Below are 22,145 nucleotides of genomic sequence, written 5' to 3'. Positions count from 1 at the left end.
CAAAATCCTAAAAAAACAAAACAAAAATACAACACTTTATATGATGTGAAGTGGTAGAAGAAGCACCCAGATCCTTTATTTAATGAAAAAGTTGCAATACCACAGTGTAGAAAGACTTTGTTCCAAGTAAAGGTCCGGCATCAATATTTTACTTGAGTAAAAGTACAAAAGCGTGAGTATCAAAATATAATTAAAGTAAGTAAGGGCACGGATTTTGCAGAATGGTCTATTACAGAATCATATATTTTATATATCTGGATTATAATTATTGATTAATTAATGTGTACATTCCTCTAATATTGCAGTTGGCAAAGGTGAAGCTCATTTTAGTAAGTTTATATACTGCTGCTTAGTTTTATGTATAATAAGTTATTTTAATTCATTAGATGATTTTTTATTTTGGATTATTATTCTGAATTTTTCAAATAATTATTAACGAATTTAGTGAAGTAAAAAATTCAGTATTTCTCTCTGACATGCAGTGGAGTAGAAGCACGAGATAAAAATGAAATGGTAATACTCAAGTAAAGTACGATTTCCCCAAAATTGAACTTAAGCACAGCACTTGAGTAAATACACTTAAATACTTTCCCACCTCAAATCATATCAGCATCAACAGTGAGTGGACACCCAGCAGCCCATCACACCTGTGATACCTTTAATAGATGCCATAGCCGGGGAATGATTTTAGTTCCTTTACATGTTCTGGGCGTTTGCACTGGGCCACTGCCGAAACCTTCTCTGATTTGATGGTCACCACACTTGCAGACAACACATGGCCTCAGACTTCCTGTTGGGGAAAAAAACAGCCATCAAGTTCTTTTTTGTTGCAACATCAGCTCCAATCTCTGCAGATGCTTGTTTACCAGGGGTTGAAAAAATAATAGTTTAATCAGAATTGCACCAGTTTTAAATCCTGAGGGACAGATAATCATAAAAAATGATGCACCAGTAATCTTAGCGGTGAATAATATTGCAGTTACAAATTAGCTGATGTTGTTGTCATATAATGATTCCTGCATTCCACCCTCAGACTGCCTTTCCCTCACTAACTGTGCCACATTCAGACCTTTTGCATGATTTTTCGCTGCATGTTCAAATTTTGCATGTCAACAGGAAATACATTACAATAAGATTGACCAAACAATTGTATTTCCTCATCTGACCTGCAACAATACCTGGTTTTGGATGTAGTTTATCTTGACATTTCTGGGTTCTTTGGCTTGGCTGATGTACTCTGGGGCATTAACACCACATCAATACTGCTATCTGGTGGCCTTTTTGGGTAATACAAGTGTCAGCTTGCATTCTGGTCTATTAATAACTAGTGCTGAAGTTGTGTTTGAGCACCAAGCTCGCGACTGTATTCATAGAGGAAGGGCATTTCATTTTGAGCTGTAATATTTGGCATAAAGGGAAGCAGGACTGTTTCAAATGATAAAGGTTTTACTTGACCTCTGCGTGGACCCCTGTGACTCTCCGCAGCTCCAGTGAGGGGTAAGTTGAAGCTGTTGGTTCACATTTCTTTGACCAGTATTGTCCAGTGCTTTGGAGCTCCAGAACCTGTTATTTAAGAGAACTTAAAGGGACAGTTAACCAAAAATCAAAGAAACACATTTTTCCTCCCACCTGTTGTGCTATTAATACATCTAAATGTCCTGGCGAGAGTTGCCAAGTGTTGGAGATATCAGCTATAGAGATGTCAGCCTATTCTCCAGTATAGTGAAACAAGATGAAACTTGGCTTGTATTACTAAAAGTGCCAAAAAATGATTTTTAAAACTTAACAGAAATGTCTCTTTCTAGATATCATGACCCAGTTATTCAAGATGATCCACAGAACTTGTTGTGAGTAGTTTCATAGAGGAACTATTTTCTTTCTAATATAATACATCTGCAAACCACATCAATGCTCAGAGGAAGGCGAGCAGAAGATGCACATTTCCTTCTGCGTGGTGATACAGTTGGTGGGTGTTGTTTGGTAGAGGGAAAATAATTCCTACATGAAACTGCTCATAACACAGTCTATGAATCGTCTTGAGTAACTGGGTCATGATTTCTAGAAAGAGACATTGCTGTTTAGTTTTTTTTTTTTTTTTTTTTGCTTTGTGCACCACAAGCAAAGTGCCATTTAGTTCCATTATATTCAAGATAGGGCAGACATCTCTACGGCCGATATCTCAAACACTCGGCAGCTCACAGCAAAATAATCTAGACAAATAAACAGCAGTATGGGTAAGAAGGAAAATATTCTATATTTGATTTTGGGGTGGACTGTCACTTTAACGTGTGACCTTACAAAAAAAATCGTATGAAATCTGATTTGTTACTCACTTACTTCTTACAGCTTTCTGGTGGCCTTACTTTAAGGTGCCATGTCGAAGGAATCATTTCCGTTCACTTCTACCTCACTGCGCTCTCTGAGGCTGGAGCAGGAGCTTCAGGAGTGGGAGGATGCTCGGCGAGCGTTGGCTCATAGGAGAGCCATGACCAGGGTCCCGCTGCCCCGGGCCCCCAGGCCTCCTCCCAGGCAGCAACGACTCCAGGAGGTCCAGGCCCCTCCAGCTCAGGTCCGGTGCAGAGACGCAGCCATCCACAACACCTTCATGTGTGGAGACATGAAAGGAGTATACGCAGTGCTGAAGGACCCTGGGATGGTCAACGCCCTGATGGAGACAGTGCATGAGGAGATGGTGTGGGCTCCTGAGATGGGTATGAGGCCTCTTTCCCTAAAATAACACATGGCACACACAGTTTCTCACAGTCTTTCTGTTCCCCTGTCAGGCATGTGGACGCTGAGCTCCAAGGTGAAGCAGACTTCAGCACTTCATCTGGCTGCCAGCAGAGGACACACAGGATGCGTGGAGGAGCTGCTGTTTCGTGGGGCCGAGGTGAACGCAGACCCCGGAGGAAAAACAGCCCTCCATGATGCCTGTGTGGGCGGTCACGCTGTCTGTGTCCAGCTGCTGCTTTCTCATGGAGCAGATCCTGACCTGCTGACTGCAGACGGCAGCGCGCCTCTTCACCTCTGCACCTCCGCCCAGTCACTCCAGTGAGCGACAGAGCAGCTGACGACTACTATATACAATTATCAATAATCTCTATTAGATGCAGATATGTGCCTTTCATTCCAGGTGTGCTGAGCTGCTGCTAGACGGAGGGGCAGAGGTCAGTGTGAGGATGAGGGAGTCGAGGGTCACACCTCTGCACGTGGCCGCCCGCCGAGGCCTGGAGGAGCACGTGGAGCTCTTCCTCAGCCATGGAGCAGATGTGGCAGCCACAAATCAAGAGGGGGAGACCCCTCTGAACGCTGCCTGCTCCGGTGCCGAGAGGCCTTCTGAGGCCGGCCGCTATTTACGTGTGATTCAAAAGCTGCTGGGTGCAGGAGCTGACCCCAGAACTGCTGGCAGGAAGAAGCACACCCCCCTGCACAACGCCTGTGCAAACTGCAGCCCGCGGATTGTTGACGTCCTCCTTCAGCACGGAGCCAAGGCAGACGTTAGCAACTGCGCAGGATACACACCAATGGGCTGTCTGTTACAGGTAGCTCATGAGGGCTGGGTGGAGTTCAGGGATAGTTAGTTATGTGAAGCAGCAAATATATAACTTTTCAAATCTGAATAATCAAGTAGAAACATTATTTTTTACCTTTTAAGCTCATGCAGTGGGATAAACGCATTTCTGCTTAAACTTACAGGTGGTTGAAGATTACCCAGAGCAGCAACCAGAAGCAATTGCACGGTCACTTCTGAACCATGGAGCTCAGCCTGTTTCACCAAAGGTTAGATGAAACAGCCACACTGACCAAATGTGACACTGATATGCTTAAAATTTGTTGTGCTCTAATCCGTATGTAGTTGACAGGTGATTAAATGACAAAAAGAAATAGCTGAATTTCCCAAATTCTTAAATTCACAATGTGAAATAAGAACATCTTTATACTAAAGCTATGGGCTGTAACAACCAATCAAAAGAGGAACCAAAATCAACAAATAAGATAGTTACCACACCAATAACTGGTAAAACTAATCATGTCAAAATCCGTAGAATACTAATATAAACAGAAAATAAAAAGGGAAAAATCTGCAAAAAAGAGGCTATTGTGTTATCATATCCATGCTCTTAACCAGAAGGGTTCAAGTCCAAAGTTGAAAAATCATAATAAAGTGTTACAGAAGTCTATTAATGACGACAAGGACAACAGTACCAATAACCAGAGGTGTGACCTCGAGTCACGACTTGGAATTAAGCAGCACTCTAGTCAGTAATTGGATGACTTTCAACTTGAAAATCAATAAATAAATAAATACATAAAAGACTTGCAACTTGACTTAGACTTCAACACCAGTGACTTGCGTCTTCACTTGGGCTTGAGCTTTTTGACTTAAAACACTTAACGACATTTACATTAATGCTAACTATTTCCAGCAAGTAGACACTTATTTTTCCAAATTCAGTTTGTCTGAGCCAATCCAGCAGCATCCATAAGCACTAACGTTACTTTACTTGGAGGCATTTGGAAAAAAATGGTACTAATGATTGTTACATTCACGTGAAAAAAAAACTATGCAGAGGACAACAAAAAATTAATTGCAGTATGCAAAAAATGTGGGTTGGAAATTATAGATGGAGAGGCAGCAACTTCCAGCTTTGTTTGACACTGAAGCAGCACAAAGAACGGATGCTGAACAAGTTAGCGAGCTTAGAGTTAGCTAACATTAACAAACATGCTGCAACAAATAAATACAAATTTTAAAAAGGCATTCACGATCCTTTTTTTTTTAGACATATTACTCTTTTTTTAAAATGGCTTTACATTTGGAGAAGAGTACTTTAGCCTATGACTTGTTAAGGACTTAAAATTCAAAGTTTAGGACTGGAGACTTGACTTTAAACTTGTCAGTTTAAACTTGGGACTTGACTCAGGACCATCTTGACTTGAAATTCAAGTGCAAAGACTTCCTAAAATATTTCCTCTTCTAACGTAATTTGACTGAACAGTTTAGCTCAAGAAAATCTGGAGTCTGATAGTATGAATTTGTCTTTCCTCTTCAGATGTTGAAGCTGTGCGTCCTCTCTCCTGCCACTCTGGAGGTGATGCTGAACTCGTACATATCCATCCCTCCCTGTGAGTGGATGGACGCTCTGTCCACTGAGATATATGAGGTGAGCTCTCTGCAGTGTTTAAGTCACCTCTTCTCTCCTTTTTGTTTTTCACCCAGTGCTCTAAAGTGTTTTTGTTTGTCCCTTCGCTGCTTCAGGAGCACCGGTCTTTCTTTGAGTTGGTGCGTCAGCGGAGCGGTCAGCCTCGCTCTCTGCAGCATCTCTGTCGATGTGCTTTACGCCGGCGCCTCGGAGCACAATGTTTCCAGGCCATCAGTGAACTGGACATTCCCAGCTCTGTGAGGGACTACCTGCTGCTGTGTAACGACGGGACGCTCCAGTGACTTCATGTTGTATGGACAGTTTTAACAGCATGGTGCCTCTTTGGAGACTAGATTTATTTTAGACAAGTTGCTTTTTTTCTCCTTTTTTTAAAAAAAACTAACACTTATTTTGTCACCTTCAAACACTTTCAGATGGAATTTCTGTAAAACAACAAACAAAAGAAAAACCCAAATATATATAACTTTAATTCCTCTTTATTATTATTATTATTATTATTATTATTGTTTTTATTTACTATTAATTTATCTGTATTGTACTGGTTGATTGATACTATTGTTTTAACACTAATTTAAGCAAAAAAAAGTGCTTGCATAAAAACTTAAAAGTGTTAATATAACAATGACCAGGGCCACTGTGCCTGCATATGGAGTACTTCAGTACATTTTACTGATATGGGTATTTTAGGTGGTGCGAGACTCGTGCTTATAACTTTTACAATGTGATATTGTTACTCTATCTTAGGCAAAAGATGTGAAGACTTCTTCAGCCTTTGTTTAAAATATAGTCAAAGATAAATAACTAACTTGATGTAAAGAAAGCATCTTAAATATAGTGTTGTACAGTGTGTGCAAATAGTAAATATACTGTATTTCCACTGTCCTAAATAGGCAGTGGTGTAAACCATGAGTATTCAGATAATTTATGGAAGTACTAATACCACACTCTAAAAATACTACAGTACAAATTTAAATGAATAAAAAATGTTACTTAAGTAGAAGTACATAAGTATAATCAGAAAAATGTACCTAAGTATAAGTAAAAGTAGTAAGTGTAGAAAAATGTCCCCTGTGACTGTTTTAGCTCAGTATTACATATTAGACCATTATATTATTTATTTAGATTGTTTATTATATACTTAAGGCATTAATGTAAAATCAGGACTTTACTCCTGTAGCTGGTTAAGTTGGACCTCATTTTAAACTATTTTGTATCAGACTAAAACTAATGATTAATTCATTCTTCGGAATAGCCTGCCGACTATTTTCTCCATGAATCAATTACAATCAATCAATTGATTGTTTGTAAAAATAAAGAAAATAGGGAGAAATGCCTAACAATTACCCAGAGGCCAAAGTGACACCTCTACAATGTTTATTTTGTCCATAAAATTATTAGAAATAAATTTAAAGGGTTTTTTAAAAATATATATTTTCTTAAAAAACAGCAAAAAGAGCTAAACAAATATCAGAAATATTTTCTAACTAAATTACATATTTTGTGTGGAAAACTCTTGATTTGTAGTGAGTAAAGCTGTTAAATAAATGTCGAGGAGTTTAAAGAGGCTTGAAAAGAAAAGACTCAAGTAGAAATACCTCAATTTGTACTTACGTATAGTACTTGAGCAAATTAATTTAGTCACTTTTCACCTCAGTGAATGGGTTACCAAATCAGAGGCCTAGTGAAAACCACACAGCATTCTACATTCAATCTATTTTCATTATTGCATGAGCAGGATGAGCAACAGGCGTGTCCCGTCTCCAAAACAAGCGCTCCCCGCTGCCCGGTGATGACGTCACGCCGCCTCTCGTCGCCTGTGTGTTTATTATGTGGTTTTTAAGGAGCAGCTGCTAACTAGCATTGAGCCTCGTCTTCAAACATGCTCTGATTCACACAGCTGGCAGGTAAGATCGTTTCATACCAACACCATACAGACTCACAGACGTTTCACGCGACCTCTGTGCTTAGTTTGAAAACTATTGCGATAAAAATAAAACGAGCGACGAGAGTCGAAGGTCGTTTTTTGAAGCTAGCAAGGAAGGCTAACTCGCAAGCTAACTTAGCACCCCAAGTAGCAACATTGACTACAGTATAAACACGCCAGCAGCGCAGAAGGTTAGGTTATATAACGGCATATTTTTGTCTAAATGTCGCGTGTAATGACTACCGTGGTGTATAAGTCAGTGTTAACATGTCTTTGATCAGCTGGGTGTTTGGACGTAGCTTCACAGCTACAACAAACAGCTGTTGACCAGCCCTGATAGCTGCTGCGGATCTTTATAATGAGTCCTAAATGATAAATAATAAATAATTATCTTCACAAATGGATATACCTCGTTAAAAGAGTATTCGTCCGCCAGTCCTTTTTTAATAAAAACATTGTATACGTCGCCACTGAGCTGCGTGTTTACACGTAGAGAAACTCGAGGATTGTGTAAACGCGAATGGTTTCTTGTGTAAAGTATCTTTATCCGGGTGTGCAGGGGCTAAAAACACTCAGTTCTGAGGTATTGTATCATTGCTGCAAGGCCACAGCTTTGTAAAGCCGATAGTGCTATTCTGACACATATATAATACTTTTAGTTTCTAAAACAGACAGGAAGTTAAGTTTTTGACTGTCATTTAAGGGCCATGGGTGGGGACGATTGTGCAATCTTCCGGTATATATATGTAATTTTATATCATGCTGTGTTATATTATGACATATGCTGTATATTATGTGTGCCTGACAAACACAACATATTTCCTTGTAGTTTTCTTCATCTTATGTCATGGTAAAATAATAATCTTGGGGTTGGAGTTCAGGTAGGAGCACACAGGTCACCTTTAAAAAAAAACCAAAAAACAAAACAAAACTGTACTTTCTGTCAATTTAAGTTTAAAAGGTGATTTGCAAACTATGCCATAATTAAATTAATAATTACCTGCAGCCCCAATGTTATTATCATGTAGTCAAATTCAAATGTGAAACGATTGATAAATAAAACTAACTATTTGGGAATTAGGGTGGGGAAATATATATATATATAAAATCATCTTGATATCGTAATATGAGACTCAGTGCTGTCTTAAATTTTGAATACCGCAGTATCAAAAGTGTTGTTTTTTTCTGGTTTTAAAGGCTGCATTTCAGTAAACTTACCAGACTGTGGTAGCTTTTTTTTTATTTCCCTTACCCACTTAGATCCACATTACTGATAATTACTTATTAAAATCTCATTGTATAAATATTTTGTCAAAGCAGCAATAGTCAACTGTCAAAAATAGTATTGGTGATATATTTGATTGATATCACCCAGCACTAATGGGAATATCTGTTTTGGGTGAATCCAGATACTTTGTCACACTTCAATAAAGCAGTCCTGCTTATTGATTAACAATATTGCCCACAGTAGCGAAACACAACTAGAGGTAATTGAGGAATAATAAACATAATGCAAAATGTCAGCTGTGGTACTCTCATCGAGTTACAGTATTTCCCAAACCTACTGTGTTCTTAGTGGGGGAAATGCTTCTTTAAAGTTGCAAATGAATTACACAAACATTTTTTAATAATAATGAAAATAACTACTTCATATATTTATCACATGAGGATGGTACACATTAAACTACACTTGGATAACCTTTAACTTTGTGTTTTATTTTGCCTACGTTTTCTGCCTAATGCTGCTTCATTGTAGTATGGATTATACAGCGTCTTTTGGACAGAGTTGTGATTTATGGCTAAATAAATAAAGTGTTGTGTTGTGTCTTGTTTGCAGGTTTGGAGGACAGAGATGGCAGTGTGTGCACTGACCATGCTGGATGGGATGGAGGACGAGGTCACGGCTGCAGGCGGTGTGTTGCTCCTGGTCCTGGCCCTCATCTTTGCTTGGCTCTCAACCCACGTGGCCGACCGGGGAGACCACATACTGGGCACCATCCTCACCGTGGGCGCTCACGCCTCTCTGATCGGACTGGGAGGACATGACAGCTACAGCGCGGGATCTCCGAGCGCAGACGCCCCCGAACAGCAGACTCCGCCGCCTTCGCAGGAGAACAAGCCAGATGACGGCGAGCCGGGGACTGAGAGGGGAGAGGGGGAGGGGATCGGAGAGGGAGCTGAGGGGGTGAGGACGGATCTTCTGCTGGACATACAGAGCAAACAACCACAGGCGGGAAGACTGCACACTTCAGATGAGGAGGAGGATGAAGAGGATGATGATGATGATGATGAGGATGATGAGGAGGAGGAGGAACTGGAGGAGGAAGAAAAAAAGATTATAAAGCATATTCCAGTGCTGACCAGCACAATCTCCCCCATCACCACCACCACTACTGCCACTTCCATCTCTGTCCGTCTTAAGTATTTAAATGACACGGAGGAGGTGGCCGTTGTAGAACCACAGGATACAGTCGGAGTACTGAAAAGGTAAAACATCCGCCTGCAAACTTCAAGCATAGATAGTTAAGTGAAGTTTCGAATTTTGGAAAATAACCTTCTTTTACATCTCCTCTTTCTTGTCTCTCCTCTTCCCTAGTAAATACTTCTCAGGTCGGGAACAACAAATTAAACTCATCTACCAAGGCCAGTTGCTGCAGGACCCCAAGAAGACTCTGTTATCCCTAAACATCACACACAACAGCGTGATCCACTGCCACATCTCCCAGGCCCTGCACGAGGCCACTCCAGAGGAGGGGGCTCAGCCTGGGGCCGGAGCAGGAGTCGGGTCTGGGGTCACTGGAGGATTCAGGGCTGCCGGTGTGGCTATCAGCACCAGCAGCCTGGTGGTGCCTGTGTTCGTGGTGATACTGGCCGTGGTGTGGTACTTCCGCATCAACTACAGGCAGTTCTTCACCGCTCCTGCGACCATCTCCCTCGTGGGAGTCACTGTGTTCTTCAGCTTTCTGATATTTGGGATGCACAGCCGCTGAAAAGGCAGGGGAGAGGGCACACGCATACAAGCTGAATGTTGTGAGGTAAAACAAAAATAACCGCAGCAGTGGGTGGCACCTGGAGAGACGGACTAATCAAAACGGGGTTTGGTGCAGATACCACAGCAGATTGGATCCCTGCAGAGTGTGTTTGTGTGGGTGGCTGGTCTGTTTGTGCATGTACCAAGATAAAAAAACAGATGAGTGATTGTACAGAATATGTGGAGTAAATAATAATCTGCAGTGAGTGAAGTTCAGGTGAAACTGAACCGTACTTTAGCTCCTCTCCAAACATGACTTAGTGGTTCGCACCATGTTTAAACACTCTGGCTTTATCTTGTCCACTCTTTTATCGTTGCTAAAGATTCATGATGCTTTTCTTGTCCGTCTGTTTTTTTTTAGGCCACTGTTTCTGTGTTTTAAAAAATTATATACAATTAACTGATAGATGCAAGAATTAAATCTGTTGGAACCACTCACTGTTGTGCTGTGTGTGCCAGTTTAACTACCATTATTTTTGTGTTATTTGAATGAGTCAATCTATGTGTAAGCAAATATGGACTGTGCAGTTGCCTCAGTGCTAGGCTGAAAATTCCTGATATTTTTGTTGCTCAAAAACCGTTGCTATTTAGAAATAGGCTAATTTAAATAATCACTAGACATGAAAATAGACACTTTTTGAGAAGATATTGTAAATATATTGTGTATTTTCTGTAAATAAAATGATAGAATGAATCAGATGAACCTGCATCTGGCACTTAAAGATTTGGAGGGGGACATTGAACCCTCCTGATTATGCTGGACTGCTCTGGCTTCAGTGATGTCTCAAATTAAAGCATTTCAAACCAAACCTGTCTCAGTATCTGTTTTTAGTCTACGGAAGTGAGCCGCTTTCAGTTTATTTATATGCAAACATCGGTATGCATGGCAGAGAAGAAAAAAAAAAATCACATTATGATCATAACTGTCACAACATTGCATTCTTTGTTATTGCACTCGTACTGCACACAGATACACAAAGAGCCACGAGAGACGATCTGCTGTTGTCCACAAAAGGTGGCTTAAGAATCAAAATCACACCTGTGTCTCAATAACAGCTCATTTATCTTAAGTGCACATCACCAAGACTTTACTAGGAAAGATTAAAGATTAAAAGGGCACGTTCAAAGTTACTACAGACCAGGACAGAAAGAGATCCAAAAGTGTTAACTACACTAAAAATTAAATCGGGCTTCGACAGATTGTCACGTTCAAGATATTTAACACAAACAACTTAATGCACTTGACTTTAGGGACTGTACGAAAATTATTCGGGTGGTGAGGAGGGATTAATCCTATTTGTCACTGGTTATTATATTTTCTTTGAAACATCCTTTTAACCTTGAATGAAAAGGAGCACCCTTACCCCAACACCTGGAAATAAAGAATAAACAGATATAAAAACAGCAAATGTTTTAGTCATTTTCTATTTCTGAGCTCTTAAATAAAAAGTAATTTCAGCCATTAAATAAGTGAATCAGGCTCAGGCAGCACAGTTGCTGTATCTATTCTGTTCCTAAAAATGGACTTTTTCATCCTACGAGTTAGCTGATTTTGATAAGGGAAAAAAAAGCCTTTATAGAGGAATTAAATCCTTTTATCTGTGCTGGGAAAAAACCTTCCTACTCTTAAAAAAAAAAAAAAAAAAAATCACATTGCAACCTTTCAATAAATAAAAGTAAGAAAAAAATAACAACTAATTAAAATGTTACGTAAGATTACGTAGTTAATGTTAACAGCCACACTTGAGGGCGGGGTGAAAAGCCGTCCAAGATGGATGCGAGACACAATAGTGCTGAAATCTGGAGCTAACGGGGGATTTATAGTGTCACACTTGGTCATTCACATACAAAGTGACAGAAGTAGATCCAACACTGGATCTTTTCTCAACTCCACACCGCTGACCAAACACGGCAGGAAGTGAGTGTGATTGTCTGATTACTGGTTTCAGAAAGTTACAGAAATTCGGACCCTAGAAAGATATGAGGGGTTGGGTGTTTCCAAAGCCGAATTAACCATCCAAAAAGCGATTATGACGGGGTATACCTACGCCTTAACCCTCTGCTGTTTTTCTGAACTCCTCTTGGCCCAAATAATTTTCACACAGTCCCTAAGTCTTACAAAAATGCTGCCCTGGTGTTTACAAACAAAATACATCATCCTTGTACTCAACTATGCACTTATGACTCTACAATCATATCTGAAACTTTAAAGGAGAAAAACTGCTTCTCTACAACGTCAACTCTTGACAGTTGCAAGTACAAGATTCGTGAAATAGTTCATCTGACCTGTGAAGCGTGTAACATATTTTACAAATTTTTTCATTGTTGGTTTAAAGGCTGAAACTAAGTAAAAATACACAAGACAAGTTTTGTACAGAGGAAAGAAAGTTGGATTCATGATTATTTCTCTATATCACACATCATACAAACACGTACTGTACATGTGCCCCAAAAGCCTATTGGCTCATGAAAAAGCAAAGTCTGCATTTACACACAAATAATATACACTTAATAAGCAGAGACAAATAAAAAACTTAAATAGATTGTTGATGTAAACAAAGTTAAATATTTAAAATGGCACACATACTGTCACAAAAACATCACATTCTATGATGCATAGTTTTATGAAAATATAAATGGATTACACATGCGCACATCTGCTAACCACACATGCACACACTACGTGAAAAGTGACAGTCACACAGAGTTTAAGTCAGCATACAAAGGCACTCACACACAACACTCACCTGCAACACACACACACACACACACACACACACACACACACACACACACACACACACACACACACACACACACAAACACAACTGTGCAATACAACGCTAGATTGAAAAGCCACTGATGAGTACTCCAGTAAACTTGTGCCAAGTTTTGAATTGAAGCATGTCTCCTTTAAGACTGAGTTAAATGAACACAGAGTCTAAAAAGACAGACAGGTCGCCAACAGTAACAGAGTACCTGAAGGTCTCGGAAAGCCAAATTTAAGACTTTTAATGCTTTAAGGGAGACGTTTGGGATCAACAAAAAGCCTTTCCTGACAAGGCAGCTCTTAAAAGGTCTTATAAATAAGCAGTTTGCATTTACCTTTCAGAAAATGGTCAACAAATGAAGACTTGTAACGGGCCTTTTTCACAGAAGCAAGTTAATCTGTGATAGCAGGAGAAACACAGGTGCAACCAGTTCTGTTAATGATAGCTGTGATGCATTCAAGTGCATCAGTAAACCCTGTCAGCGAGCAAGGCCCTGGAATTAGAAAAGCTAAATGGAGGCCTAATCGTAATAACTACACCTTTGATTTTACTGCTATTTCTTTTCAAAATGGCTGTTGTGAGAAGGATCACTTGTGGTGCTTTTCGAAGGTATACTATGCAGAATTTAAAAATAAAATGTATAGAGTCATACAAAAGTGACTCATCATTTATGAATCATTACAAGTCTCTGGTTGAGTATTTATCTGCAGAGCCCCTGCACTCTGACTGTAGAGCATAAAAATGTTATCATATAGTACAGCTCAGTTTAAATGTAAATTAAAAAACAAACAAACTCTACTTTATCTGAAAGGTAGAGATGCCAAATGTGGTGATGGCATCATAAAGAGACAATTCCTAGATCTGTTTACACTGTATAGCCATAAGTATGTGGACGCCTCTGTGGCTGATTTGTTCAAATTAAGGAATTTCTACAGCATTTTATTTTGACTAATCGTGTGCATTCAACTTTGTTTCCTGTTTCAACATATCGACGACTCCTTGTGCATTAAGTCAGATCCATAGAGAACTGGATTTCAAGTTTAGTTTTGGAAGAATGTGACTGGCCTGCATAAAGCCCTGACCTCAACTCCATCCAGTACTTTTGGGATGAACTGGAACACCGACTGTGAGGCAGACCTGATCACCAAACATCAGTGTTAGCATTCAGTAGTCCCCCTGCACTCAGTAAAAACCCCTGCAGCCAGACTCTGGTAGAAACCCTTTGGTTTAGAATGATATGTTCAGCAATCACATATGGGTGCAACGTTCATGTGTCCACATACCTTTGGTCATATGGTGCAACAGCGTAAACTGAAATACCTGCTTGGACACAATGACAGCAACTATGGTGGCTTTATCTGCATATGGGCACAATTTCTGATTCGCTGCTGGAGGCCTTGTGAGGATGCAACATCCTGCCCTCGATTTTAGGGGGACAGCAGCTGTCTGTGTGGTCCAAACTGTCTGAGATTACTGGAATAGGCAGAAAGTAAAGTCTGTGTTAGGGTTCTTTTTCCCCAATAAGTTCCTTCAGACTCTGACTGAACTCTGTGATTCTCATTCACAATATTTTAAACACTGTGTTCATAAAACAGAAGCAGAAATGCTAATTAAATTCACTTACTTGTCAAGGCTGTATGAGTAAGAACTACTGAGTCAAGTTTCACCTCACCCTGTTCAGGCCTGTGAATGCAGGTGTGAACGGAGGGACTTATCAGAGGAGACGAGAGCTGCTCTGACTGACAGAGCTTACGCTAGTTTAAGTCATCATAGATACTGGAAATAGAAGGTGCTGAGAGTTTGGGCCTCTTTTTTTTGGTCGATAAGCCGATATTACTCTGAGAGCTGCTGCTGCTGCTGCCTCCAGTCAGACTTCCTCCTCCTCCACTGTTCAAACCGAGAGACGTCCTCTTCTTTTTCTTGGGCTTTCTAGAATCTGAATGGTTGGCGCCTGTGAGAGGGACAGAAAATGTATCTATCAGCTGTCTTTACAATTTAACAACAAAGCTGGAAAAAGGTAAAAAAAAAACATTAAACTACTATCTACATATATAAATTTACATTAAAAAGTCTATAGATAGATTAGATACTTTATTAATCCTTCACAGGAAATTACATTTGTTACGGCAGTTCATTCAAACCACACATAACATGAAAGCACATCTGTAATTAGCCACAAAAAATATTAAAAATAAATTATAGATAGTAAATACCAAAAAAATATCAAATAATAAATGCTATGTTGTGTATAAGACTTTATTGTGCAGTAATTAAAAACAATGGTTATTTAAAAGCATTAAAAAGTCTAACGGCAGCAGGCAGGAAAGTCTTTCTGCAGCATTCAGTCCTGCATCTACATGCACATACATTTATACTTTTAAAACAGTGAAACAGTAAACAGTGAAATTTGTAGACAGTAAGACAAGAACTTTAAGTTCCTTACTAGCTTTCGATGAGGCAGAGTCAGTGGGTGAAATATCAGGTGAGTCTTCCCACTGCAAGCGGCTCATCAGAGTCTGTCCATCGGGAATGTCAAAGCTGTCATTCTCAACCACAGCGTCTGCATCGAGCAGCGACGGCCTGTTCCATGACATCCAGACAGAGATACACACTGTTACACTGGTGAGGACACAACTCAGACTGACCACACAGTGATTTAAAAAAAATCAATAAAACGGATAGTTTCAGTCCTGGATTATTACTGGCTGAGCTGCGTTGAAGACAAACCTGTTGTTGCTGCCGCTTATTCCACCAGCCTCTTTTTTTTCCATCTAAAGCTGAAGACTACACACACAGTCTATGGTAAGTTAATGACGTAACCTGAGCTAGCTTTCTTGTTTTTATTTGTAGCCTAGTATGCTCACTTTTCTCCAGGCATGTTGCTAGAGATATCATTTTTGTTACAGTGCAGCTTTATTACTCAAGCAAGTAACCGGTCTACACTTTAACAAAATGAAACGTGAGCACAATATTTGCAGATGGTAGAGCCGTATGTGGTTATATTGTAAGTGCAACAACATGACAACTTGTTTTTCCTTTCTCCTACAATTAGATTTACTACAGCCCATGGGAGGGAACTTCTTTGGCTCCGTGTTGCCACAGATTTCTAAAGCAGTCCTGCTATATTTTTCTGGAAAACTATATTGCTTCTCAGAAGAATGACTAATTATCAAATCATTGCCTTTTCTGATGCTGTGCGTTACTTGTGCCTAAAACCCCCTTAACTGTCCTAAAATCCCTGCAAACCATGGCCTCCAGGGGCTTATTGCTTCATGTATTTCCACTATATTTCCCTTAATGTAGTTAAGAAGTAATTGAATGAGCGGTAAGATTATTTAATCACATCCTGATTGGCACTGGCACTCTTCTTTTGCAATTGGCTATTGGTGTGATGACGATAAGACTTTGGAGGCAACTGATAATAGTTCAGATTTTCCAGTGTAGCCAGCAGATATCAGGGCCAAGATTACATATCTGTATGTAAAAGCAGATAAATAAATAAAAAAAAAGCTAATGAAAAGCTAAACAGTTCTCACGCAATAGCAAAATAGGCCTTTTGCTCTCCACATGCACAACATACCTGCCACTCCAATGTGATTGGTCAATACTACAAACGGAAACCAGAACACTTTTAATACCAACATCTTGTACCACAAACAGGCAGATATCTATTCATAGATTTTACCTTTTCTGAGAACCAATATGCGTCAGGTGTACGGCCTTTTTTTATTGATAAAAGGGCATTCGATGCAGCTTCTGTTAACACCTCTGTGCTGCAACTCTGCCGTCATCAAGGTGCTGTACTTGCACGAAAGGCGCCACTGTTCCAGAGTGTTCTCAACACTGACCAGCAGCATTGTTCTGTTTCTATCTCTGGCAACTCAATCAAAAAACATTGAGTCGCATCAGCAAACACCTGCACCATGTGGGTCTCAACACTCATTCACACGAGACTTTTAGAAAATACACTCGAGGTTGAGGGCGGGTAAGGACACTCACGCGGACGGCCCCAGTAGGAAGACCCTGACGGCCCTCCTCTGTTCGTCCGTGTGCTGGGGACATCGCTGAGACCTGGTGGGACACAAGGTGGCATTATACATCCCTGACACAGCTTCATGCATCACCCTGCCTGCCAACACACAGCCACAGGGAGCCAGGGAGGTAGGATGGACCCGATCAGTGACCAATCAGATGAGGCAGAGCAGAAATGACGTGTTAAAGGTTACGAAAAGTTAGAGGCTGGTCACTGACAGGGTCCTCCGTGGTCCAATTAAAAAAAATCTCTGTCAAATTAATCCTGTCTCTTAGTCCAGTGTTTCATTTTGGGGATAAAAACAAATCAATCATTGGTCCAGAAAAAAAGCTAAACAATGAAGTACAATGCTGCCACTTGTGTGCCCCTGAGTAAGTCCCAACGCACATGATCATTTTCAGAAATACATGGATGAAACTGATCATGTTCCAGATTTCACATGCAACAGACAGTTTCAGACAGCATTTCTAAGGGATTTAGTTTGCATTACAAAATTCACAGAAGGGACAGACTGTATTTACCTGGTACACATCTTCTTGGTGTGCTCAGAGATCACCCCACATTGCTATAGAAACAAACACAACATAAATGATCAACATCTGTTTAAGTAAAACAGGAGAGCAGTAAAAATGACTATTTATCCTGAGAAATAGGACTGTGAAAAGATCAATACGCTTTGATGCATTTACATGGAAAACTCACCGTTGTTAAAAGTGATCTGACTTCATCAGGGCCTAAACTTTCATAACTGATGCCAGTATTATAGTTGTACTGCAATGAAACACAGACCAAGAGCCATTATTAATACTTTGCACTGAATAATGCAATACAAATGTGACTTTAAGATCTTGCAGGCGACATGAACAAAACATGTCACCTTGTAAGGCTCTAAACTGACGCTGCTCCCCAGTTCACCTGGAGAAGGAAAACACAACTATTAATCCTTTTTATTTATACCACATTAAAACTATTAAAACATCATCAAAAATGGACCTCAATTCACAATCAAGAGGGTTTCCAAGTTGTGTACATAAGGAAGCAAATAAGACACAAGTATTTAATTTTTTTTACAGTCATTGCACTGAAATTTACACACCACTCTATTCATAGCATATTTTACTTTACTTATTCCATTTCACAATATTTTACCGCAAACCACGTATCTGAATTCATTAGTTCTAAATTCACCACATTGAAATTAAAAAATTAAATGTCTTGATTTGCAATTCAAAAGCTGAATGTGAATATACTTTTCTTCAATGTTCATAAATTCAGATAAAAAAAGAAAAAAGAAAAATAGATTAAGATAGCTTTAATTTAATTGTGCAGATTCAGATCCAAATTTAGACCTCAGAATTTTTTTAAATGGCAACATTTGGGTTTCCCTGGACAGGATACAAAATCATGCCTAAATGCAACTGAACCCACTTCTGGCCTATCAGAGTGAGGTCTGTCAGAAATATAATTTCAAAGAGGTGAAGTCAGAACAAATACATACATAGTTTTCAAAGTAAAATATTAAATATGTATGTAATATGAATTTGGTGGCTGTTGAAATTTAAACATTTGTGTTTCTCATTTGCTTCCATATCTACAGTTCTTGGAAACTAGCTTGCAGCTAATCAGATATTATTTGCTCCTCCCTTGTAAATAGAAAACCTCCTGAAGAACTTGATCCAAACAAACCCTCAAAGTATTTTTACTTTTCAGTTTTGCATATTTATGTCAAAATATTCTTTTCACTCAACAACATATGAATTTTCATTACACAGAATAGCCAAATAAATAGTTAAATATATTATCGCACACTATTATCAAACTCTTTGTGTCCCTAGTTATTTTTCTGTGCACTGTGCCTCACATACAAGTTCAGCTGAAAATTTGCAACATTTTCCCTCAATTTATAGTCTTTGAGCATTCACCCAACATTGCTTTATGCTGACATTTTTGCCCTGATCATTAAATCTGAAAGGTGCACCTCCTGCTTCCTGTTACTGGGGGAACTGCATACACAGAACATCCTGATTTATAAAATGATGCTTAGGCTGCTGAAAGCTGAACAAACCAAGTTATGGTCCAGTCCAGAATCATTTCAAATATTTATACAGGTGCATGGACCAAAACTTCAACAGTTCACTAGATAATAAATACTTGACAGACTCACCATTTTTATGTTTTACTGATTTGGATCTTCTTGGAGAATTTTGATTCTGGACAAAGAAAATCATTCATATTAGCTTAAACTCATTATACACATTAAAACGTAATACAATTTAGTCTAACGCTGTCTGCAAAAGAGAAAACAAACCCCAAAATACCTTATCTGACTTTCTCTTCTTGGCTGTGATGTGGAAAAAGAAGTTTGTTAATTATGTGGAATCAATCTGGAGCATGCTTAATTATTCTCTCGCCATAGTAGAAAAATAAGTTAAACTTACCTTTTTTTTCTGCCCCATAGGACCAGTCGTTATCGTTGAGATCATCGTTGTCTTCCTGATCACTCTCTGATTTGCTCATGTTATTATTGCTGGCTAGCCTATTAAAAGGTGAAAAACAAACAATCAAACATTCTGATCCTACCTAATTTAGATAAATGCACCGATAAGTCCTGAATGACCCTCACTGACTGACCTGCGATTGGCGATGCGACTGCTATTGCGTCCCATGCCAAGACATTTCTCCAAGTGTGGGGCGAAGCGAGAAGCTGCTATCAGTCTTTTGCAGTTCGGGCACTCACACTCTTTGTTTTTCCACTGATTGTACACTTGGCCAAATATGTCCACTCCTGGCTGATCCACAATTTCTGGAAGAGTAATGAAGGTGCATACTGTGAGCAAACACGCCAAAGAAAATGACAAGACAAATAGACCAGAAAAAAATAGAAACCATGGCACACACCAAACTCCTTCATGCTCTCTTGATCTGTTTCATCCAAGAAGAAATAGCCCTGTTTCACAGCACGATGCACCTCAAAACACAGGCCCAAACACGCATCTTCCACCAGCTCAGAGTAGATGTCATGGACCAAGGCCTATAACAAGGATCATTTAAAACCAAATTCAAACTGGATGCCATATAAAATGGATAAAGACATAACATCTGTCTGTGGGTAAAAGTTAAAAGCTATATTTATTACAAATCATACGCATTCACTCACCTCCAGCCTGGTGTTGTCTGGGCCTGACAGGGGCATATCCTCCATTTTCATTTGAAAGTCTGTATGGGAAGTCTTGATAGCAAGGTAATGAGATTTTGACCTGAGGATTTTGAACAAAATAAAAGAACAGAAAAAAAATGACACTCATGAAATGGTTGGCATGGTCAACAGATAAGAGAGAGACGAATCCAACCTGTCACCAAGGCTCAAGTTTTTGAATGAAACTGGTGCTTAAAACACTTACGTTTAAAAGAGATATTGAAAGTTGTTGCAGATATGTCTTCATTCTGTTGAAGAGAAGAAAATACTTAAATAAATGGATTAAATAAGATAAGCCTTTATTGATCCACAGAGGGGAAATTAATTTGTTTCAGCAAAAGGCCAGAAATAAGTACAGATAAATAGTTTAGTTTAGTTTATGCAGTAAATTAAACAAGAGCAATTTAAGACAAAATGGCAGTATTAAAGTGACAGGTACATATTACAGGTAAAATGATTAACAGCAGCACAGTCAGAAAGTCTAGTACATACACACCAAACTTAAAAAAAAAATATAATATTATAAGGTAATGCTATTGAGTGTTTAGTGCATTAAAATAAAATTACAATTTAGTATATAATGAAATACAACAGTATCACATATTAACATAATGTAGTATAAATTCAGTATGAGGTAGGAGAAGCATAAAGTAAAAGGTACAACATAATATATAGTATAGTACATAAAAATAACAAAAATAAACCAACTGTAGCCTGAATAAATATATGAGCTATACATGTGTTTTCGTTTATTAAACATTATGGGAAGCATTCATCCCATAAAAAAAAAGTACAAAAGTGACAGTTTAAGATCAAACTCTAAGCCTAGACATACTAGTTACAGCAATATCAGGCTAATAATGTTTCCCCCTTCAGGGACTGGAAATAATGCATTACCCTCCCTCCACAAATAACCAGATTTCACATTTTCTGGCTGTGATCAATGATGTGGTTTTCAAACGCAAATACCTGTTTTAAGGATATCTAAAATAAATATGATGTCGCTCCCAGGTGCCTAAAACAATTATTAGAAGTGCCTCCCCCTTTTTGCCCCCCCAGCACCGTTACCTCATAAATAAGGAACGGTCCCTAAGTATATAAGATTAAGACCATTACTACAGAGCAGCTGTACTCGACATTAACGCTAACGTTACAGCGCGGCAGGTGTGGTTAACTGTGGTGTTAACTACGACAAGATGCATCTTTGTTTACACTATAAACACTACAAGAATAGCTAACGTACAACTCAAACATAAAACACACATCTGAACAACCTTAAATAAGTAGGAAAAAATAAAAACATTATAGACGCAGGTAATGGCAGTTAGGAAACTCAACACTGTTTACCGTCAACATTACTTTTTTATGTTAGCATTCGCTAGCTAGCCCCGCGACTCTTTTAGCTTCTGCTGAAGGATGTGCGTTTTTCGGCTTATCGATGGGAAATACTCAGAAACAATGTAGCGACGTTATGTTTCTAATTTCACAGGGTTAAAAAAATGTTTCCTCTTACCCTGTCATGCCGAAACTCAGTCTGAAACAGGCAGTTTCTCTGAGGGAGGCAACATCACCGCGTCAGTCCACACGGAAATACGTTAATAAGAAGCCTACTCTTCAGAAACACGCATCATTTTGTCGACAGTAGAGAAAAATCCTAGTTTAAATTGTTGGTTGTCGCCGGTGTCGGTTAAATTGACGTTAGGAACCCGCCTGACACCGAGGAGGCCGACAGTGAAGGAACCAACAAAACAACAAAACAACGCGCTTCCGGTTAAACCTCAAAAATAAAAGCCTTGCTTCCTGAGCTGTCAAATGTTTGATGACCTGGACAAATGCATCTGAAGCTAATCAGTGGTGTAAGAAGTACACCACAGTACACACAAAGTGACTTAAAAAAAAGAAGCTATGCCAAGATGTTACAACAATCTGTTGCAAATAGGAATCTTATATTCAAGTTCTGATTGAAAAATGTAAACAACTTCAGGTATCAAAAGAAAAAGTACCTGACTCATTGGGCATGATGGT

The 22,145-nt window shown here is 39.2% G+C and overlaps 3 protein-coding genes across 5 annotated transcripts; 2 read left to right on the top strand and 1 right to left on the bottom strand.

The window, feature by feature from the left end:
• The first annotated feature begins 1,455 nt into the window (after positions 1 to 1,455).
• asb16 (ankyrin repeat and SOCS box containing 16) lies at positions 1,456 to 5,608 on the top strand. The gene is made up of 7 exons (XM_042505785.1): positions 1,456 to 1,497; positions 2,347 to 2,711; positions 2,784 to 3,051; positions 3,134 to 3,542; positions 3,697 to 3,780; positions 5,055 to 5,165; positions 5,261 to 5,608. Exons 2-7 carry the CDS (start codon positions 2,375 to 2,377, stop codon positions 5,444 to 5,446), a joined length of 1,395 nt encoding a protein of 464 aa, XP_042361719.1. The 5' UTR covers positions 1,456 to 1,497; positions 2,347 to 2,374; the 3' UTR covers positions 5,447 to 5,608.
• A 1,358-nt stretch (positions 5,609 to 6,966) lies between these two features.
• tmub2 (transmembrane and ubiquitin-like domain containing 2) lies at positions 6,967 to 10,929 on the top strand. Its single transcript, XM_042504262.1, has 3 exons — positions 6,967 to 7,069; positions 8,927 to 9,576; positions 9,686 to 10,929. Exons 2-3 carry the CDS (start codon positions 8,942 to 8,944, stop codon positions 10,077 to 10,079), a joined length of 1,029 nt encoding a protein of 342 aa, XP_042360196.1. The 5' UTR covers positions 6,967 to 7,069; positions 8,927 to 8,941; the 3' UTR covers positions 10,080 to 10,929.
• Positions 9,319 to 21,835, bottom strand: atxn7l3a (ataxin 7 like 3a). Of its 3 annotated transcripts, XM_042504260.1 has the most exons (16): positions 21,634 to 21,835; positions 20,326 to 20,368; positions 20,082 to 20,181; positions 19,823 to 19,955; positions 19,556 to 19,727; positions 19,363 to 19,460; positions 19,243 to 19,265; positions 19,089 to 19,134; positions 17,802 to 17,839; positions 17,627 to 17,695; positions 17,446 to 17,489; positions 16,891 to 16,962; positions 15,335 to 15,471; positions 14,212 to 14,842; positions 13,226 to 14,111; positions 9,319 to 9,403 (listed from the first exon to the last, which is right to left on the bottom strand). In XM_042504260.1, exons 3-14 carry the CDS (start codon positions 20,130 to 20,132, stop codon positions 14,646 to 14,648), a joined length of 1,080 nt encoding a protein of 359 aa, XP_042360194.1. In that variant the 5' UTR covers positions 20,133 to 20,181; positions 20,326 to 20,368; positions 21,634 to 21,835; the 3' UTR covers positions 9,319 to 9,403; positions 13,226 to 14,111; positions 14,212 to 14,645. The 3 variants fall into 3 exon arrangements, with proteins under 3 accessions (XP_042360194.1, XP_042360193.1, XP_042360195.1); XM_042504259.1 differs by having other exon boundaries at positions 13,226 to 14,842; XM_042504261.1 differs by lacking the exon at positions 16,891 to 16,962 and having other exon boundaries at positions 13,226 to 14,842.
• Between the last annotated feature and the right edge of the window lie 310 nt (positions 21,836 to 22,145).

The sequence above is a fragment of the Plectropomus leopardus genome, chromosome 17 (genome assembly GCF_008729295.1).
Source record: "Plectropomus leopardus isolate mb chromosome 17, YSFRI_Pleo_2.0, whole genome shotgun sequence".
NCBI lineage: Eukaryota > Metazoa > Chordata > Actinopteri > Perciformes > Serranidae > Plectropomus > Plectropomus leopardus.
The sequence above is the reverse complement of the archived record's forward strand: the minus strand, read 5'-3'. Positions and strand labels throughout refer to the sequence as shown.

What these genes read in the sequence shown, in the direction of transcription:
- asb16 (XM_042505785.1), top strand. Translation starts at nt 2,375, where the DNA reads ATGTCGAAGGAATCATTTCCGTTCACTTCTACCTCACTGCGCTCTCTG. An exon ending in ACCTCCGCCCAGTCACTCCA is followed by an intron (nt 3,052 to 3,133) that starts GTGAGCGACAGA and finishes CTTTCATTCCAG; the next exon opens with GTGTGCTGAGCTGCTGCTAG. An exon ending in TGTCCACTGAGATATATGAG is followed by an intron (nt 5,166 to 5,260) that starts GTGAGCTCTCTG and finishes TCGCTGCTTCAG; the next exon opens with GAGCACCGGTCTTTCTTTGA.
- tmub2 (XM_042504262.1), top strand. Translation starts at nt 8,942, where the DNA reads ATGGCAGTGTGTGCACTGACCATGCTGGATGGGATGGAGGACGAGGTC. An exon ending in ACAGTCGGAGTACTGAAAAG is followed by an intron (nt 9,577 to 9,685) that starts GTAAAACATCCG and finishes CCTCTTCCCTAG; the next exon opens with TAAATACTTCTCAGGTCGGG.
- atxn7l3a (XM_042504259.1), bottom strand. Translation starts at nt 20,132, where the DNA reads ATGAAAATGGAGGATATGCCCCTGTCAGGCCCAGACAACACCAGGCTG. An exon ending in AGAGAGCATGAAGGAGTTTG is followed by an intron (nt 19,728 to 19,822) that starts GTGTGTGCCATG and finishes TTACTCTTCCAG; the next exon opens with AAATTGTGGATCAGCCAGGA. An exon ending in TCAGTTTAGAGCCTTACAAG is followed by an intron (nt 17,696 to 17,801) that starts GTGACATGTTTT and finishes GTTTCATTGCAG; the next exon opens with TACAACTATAATACTGGCAT.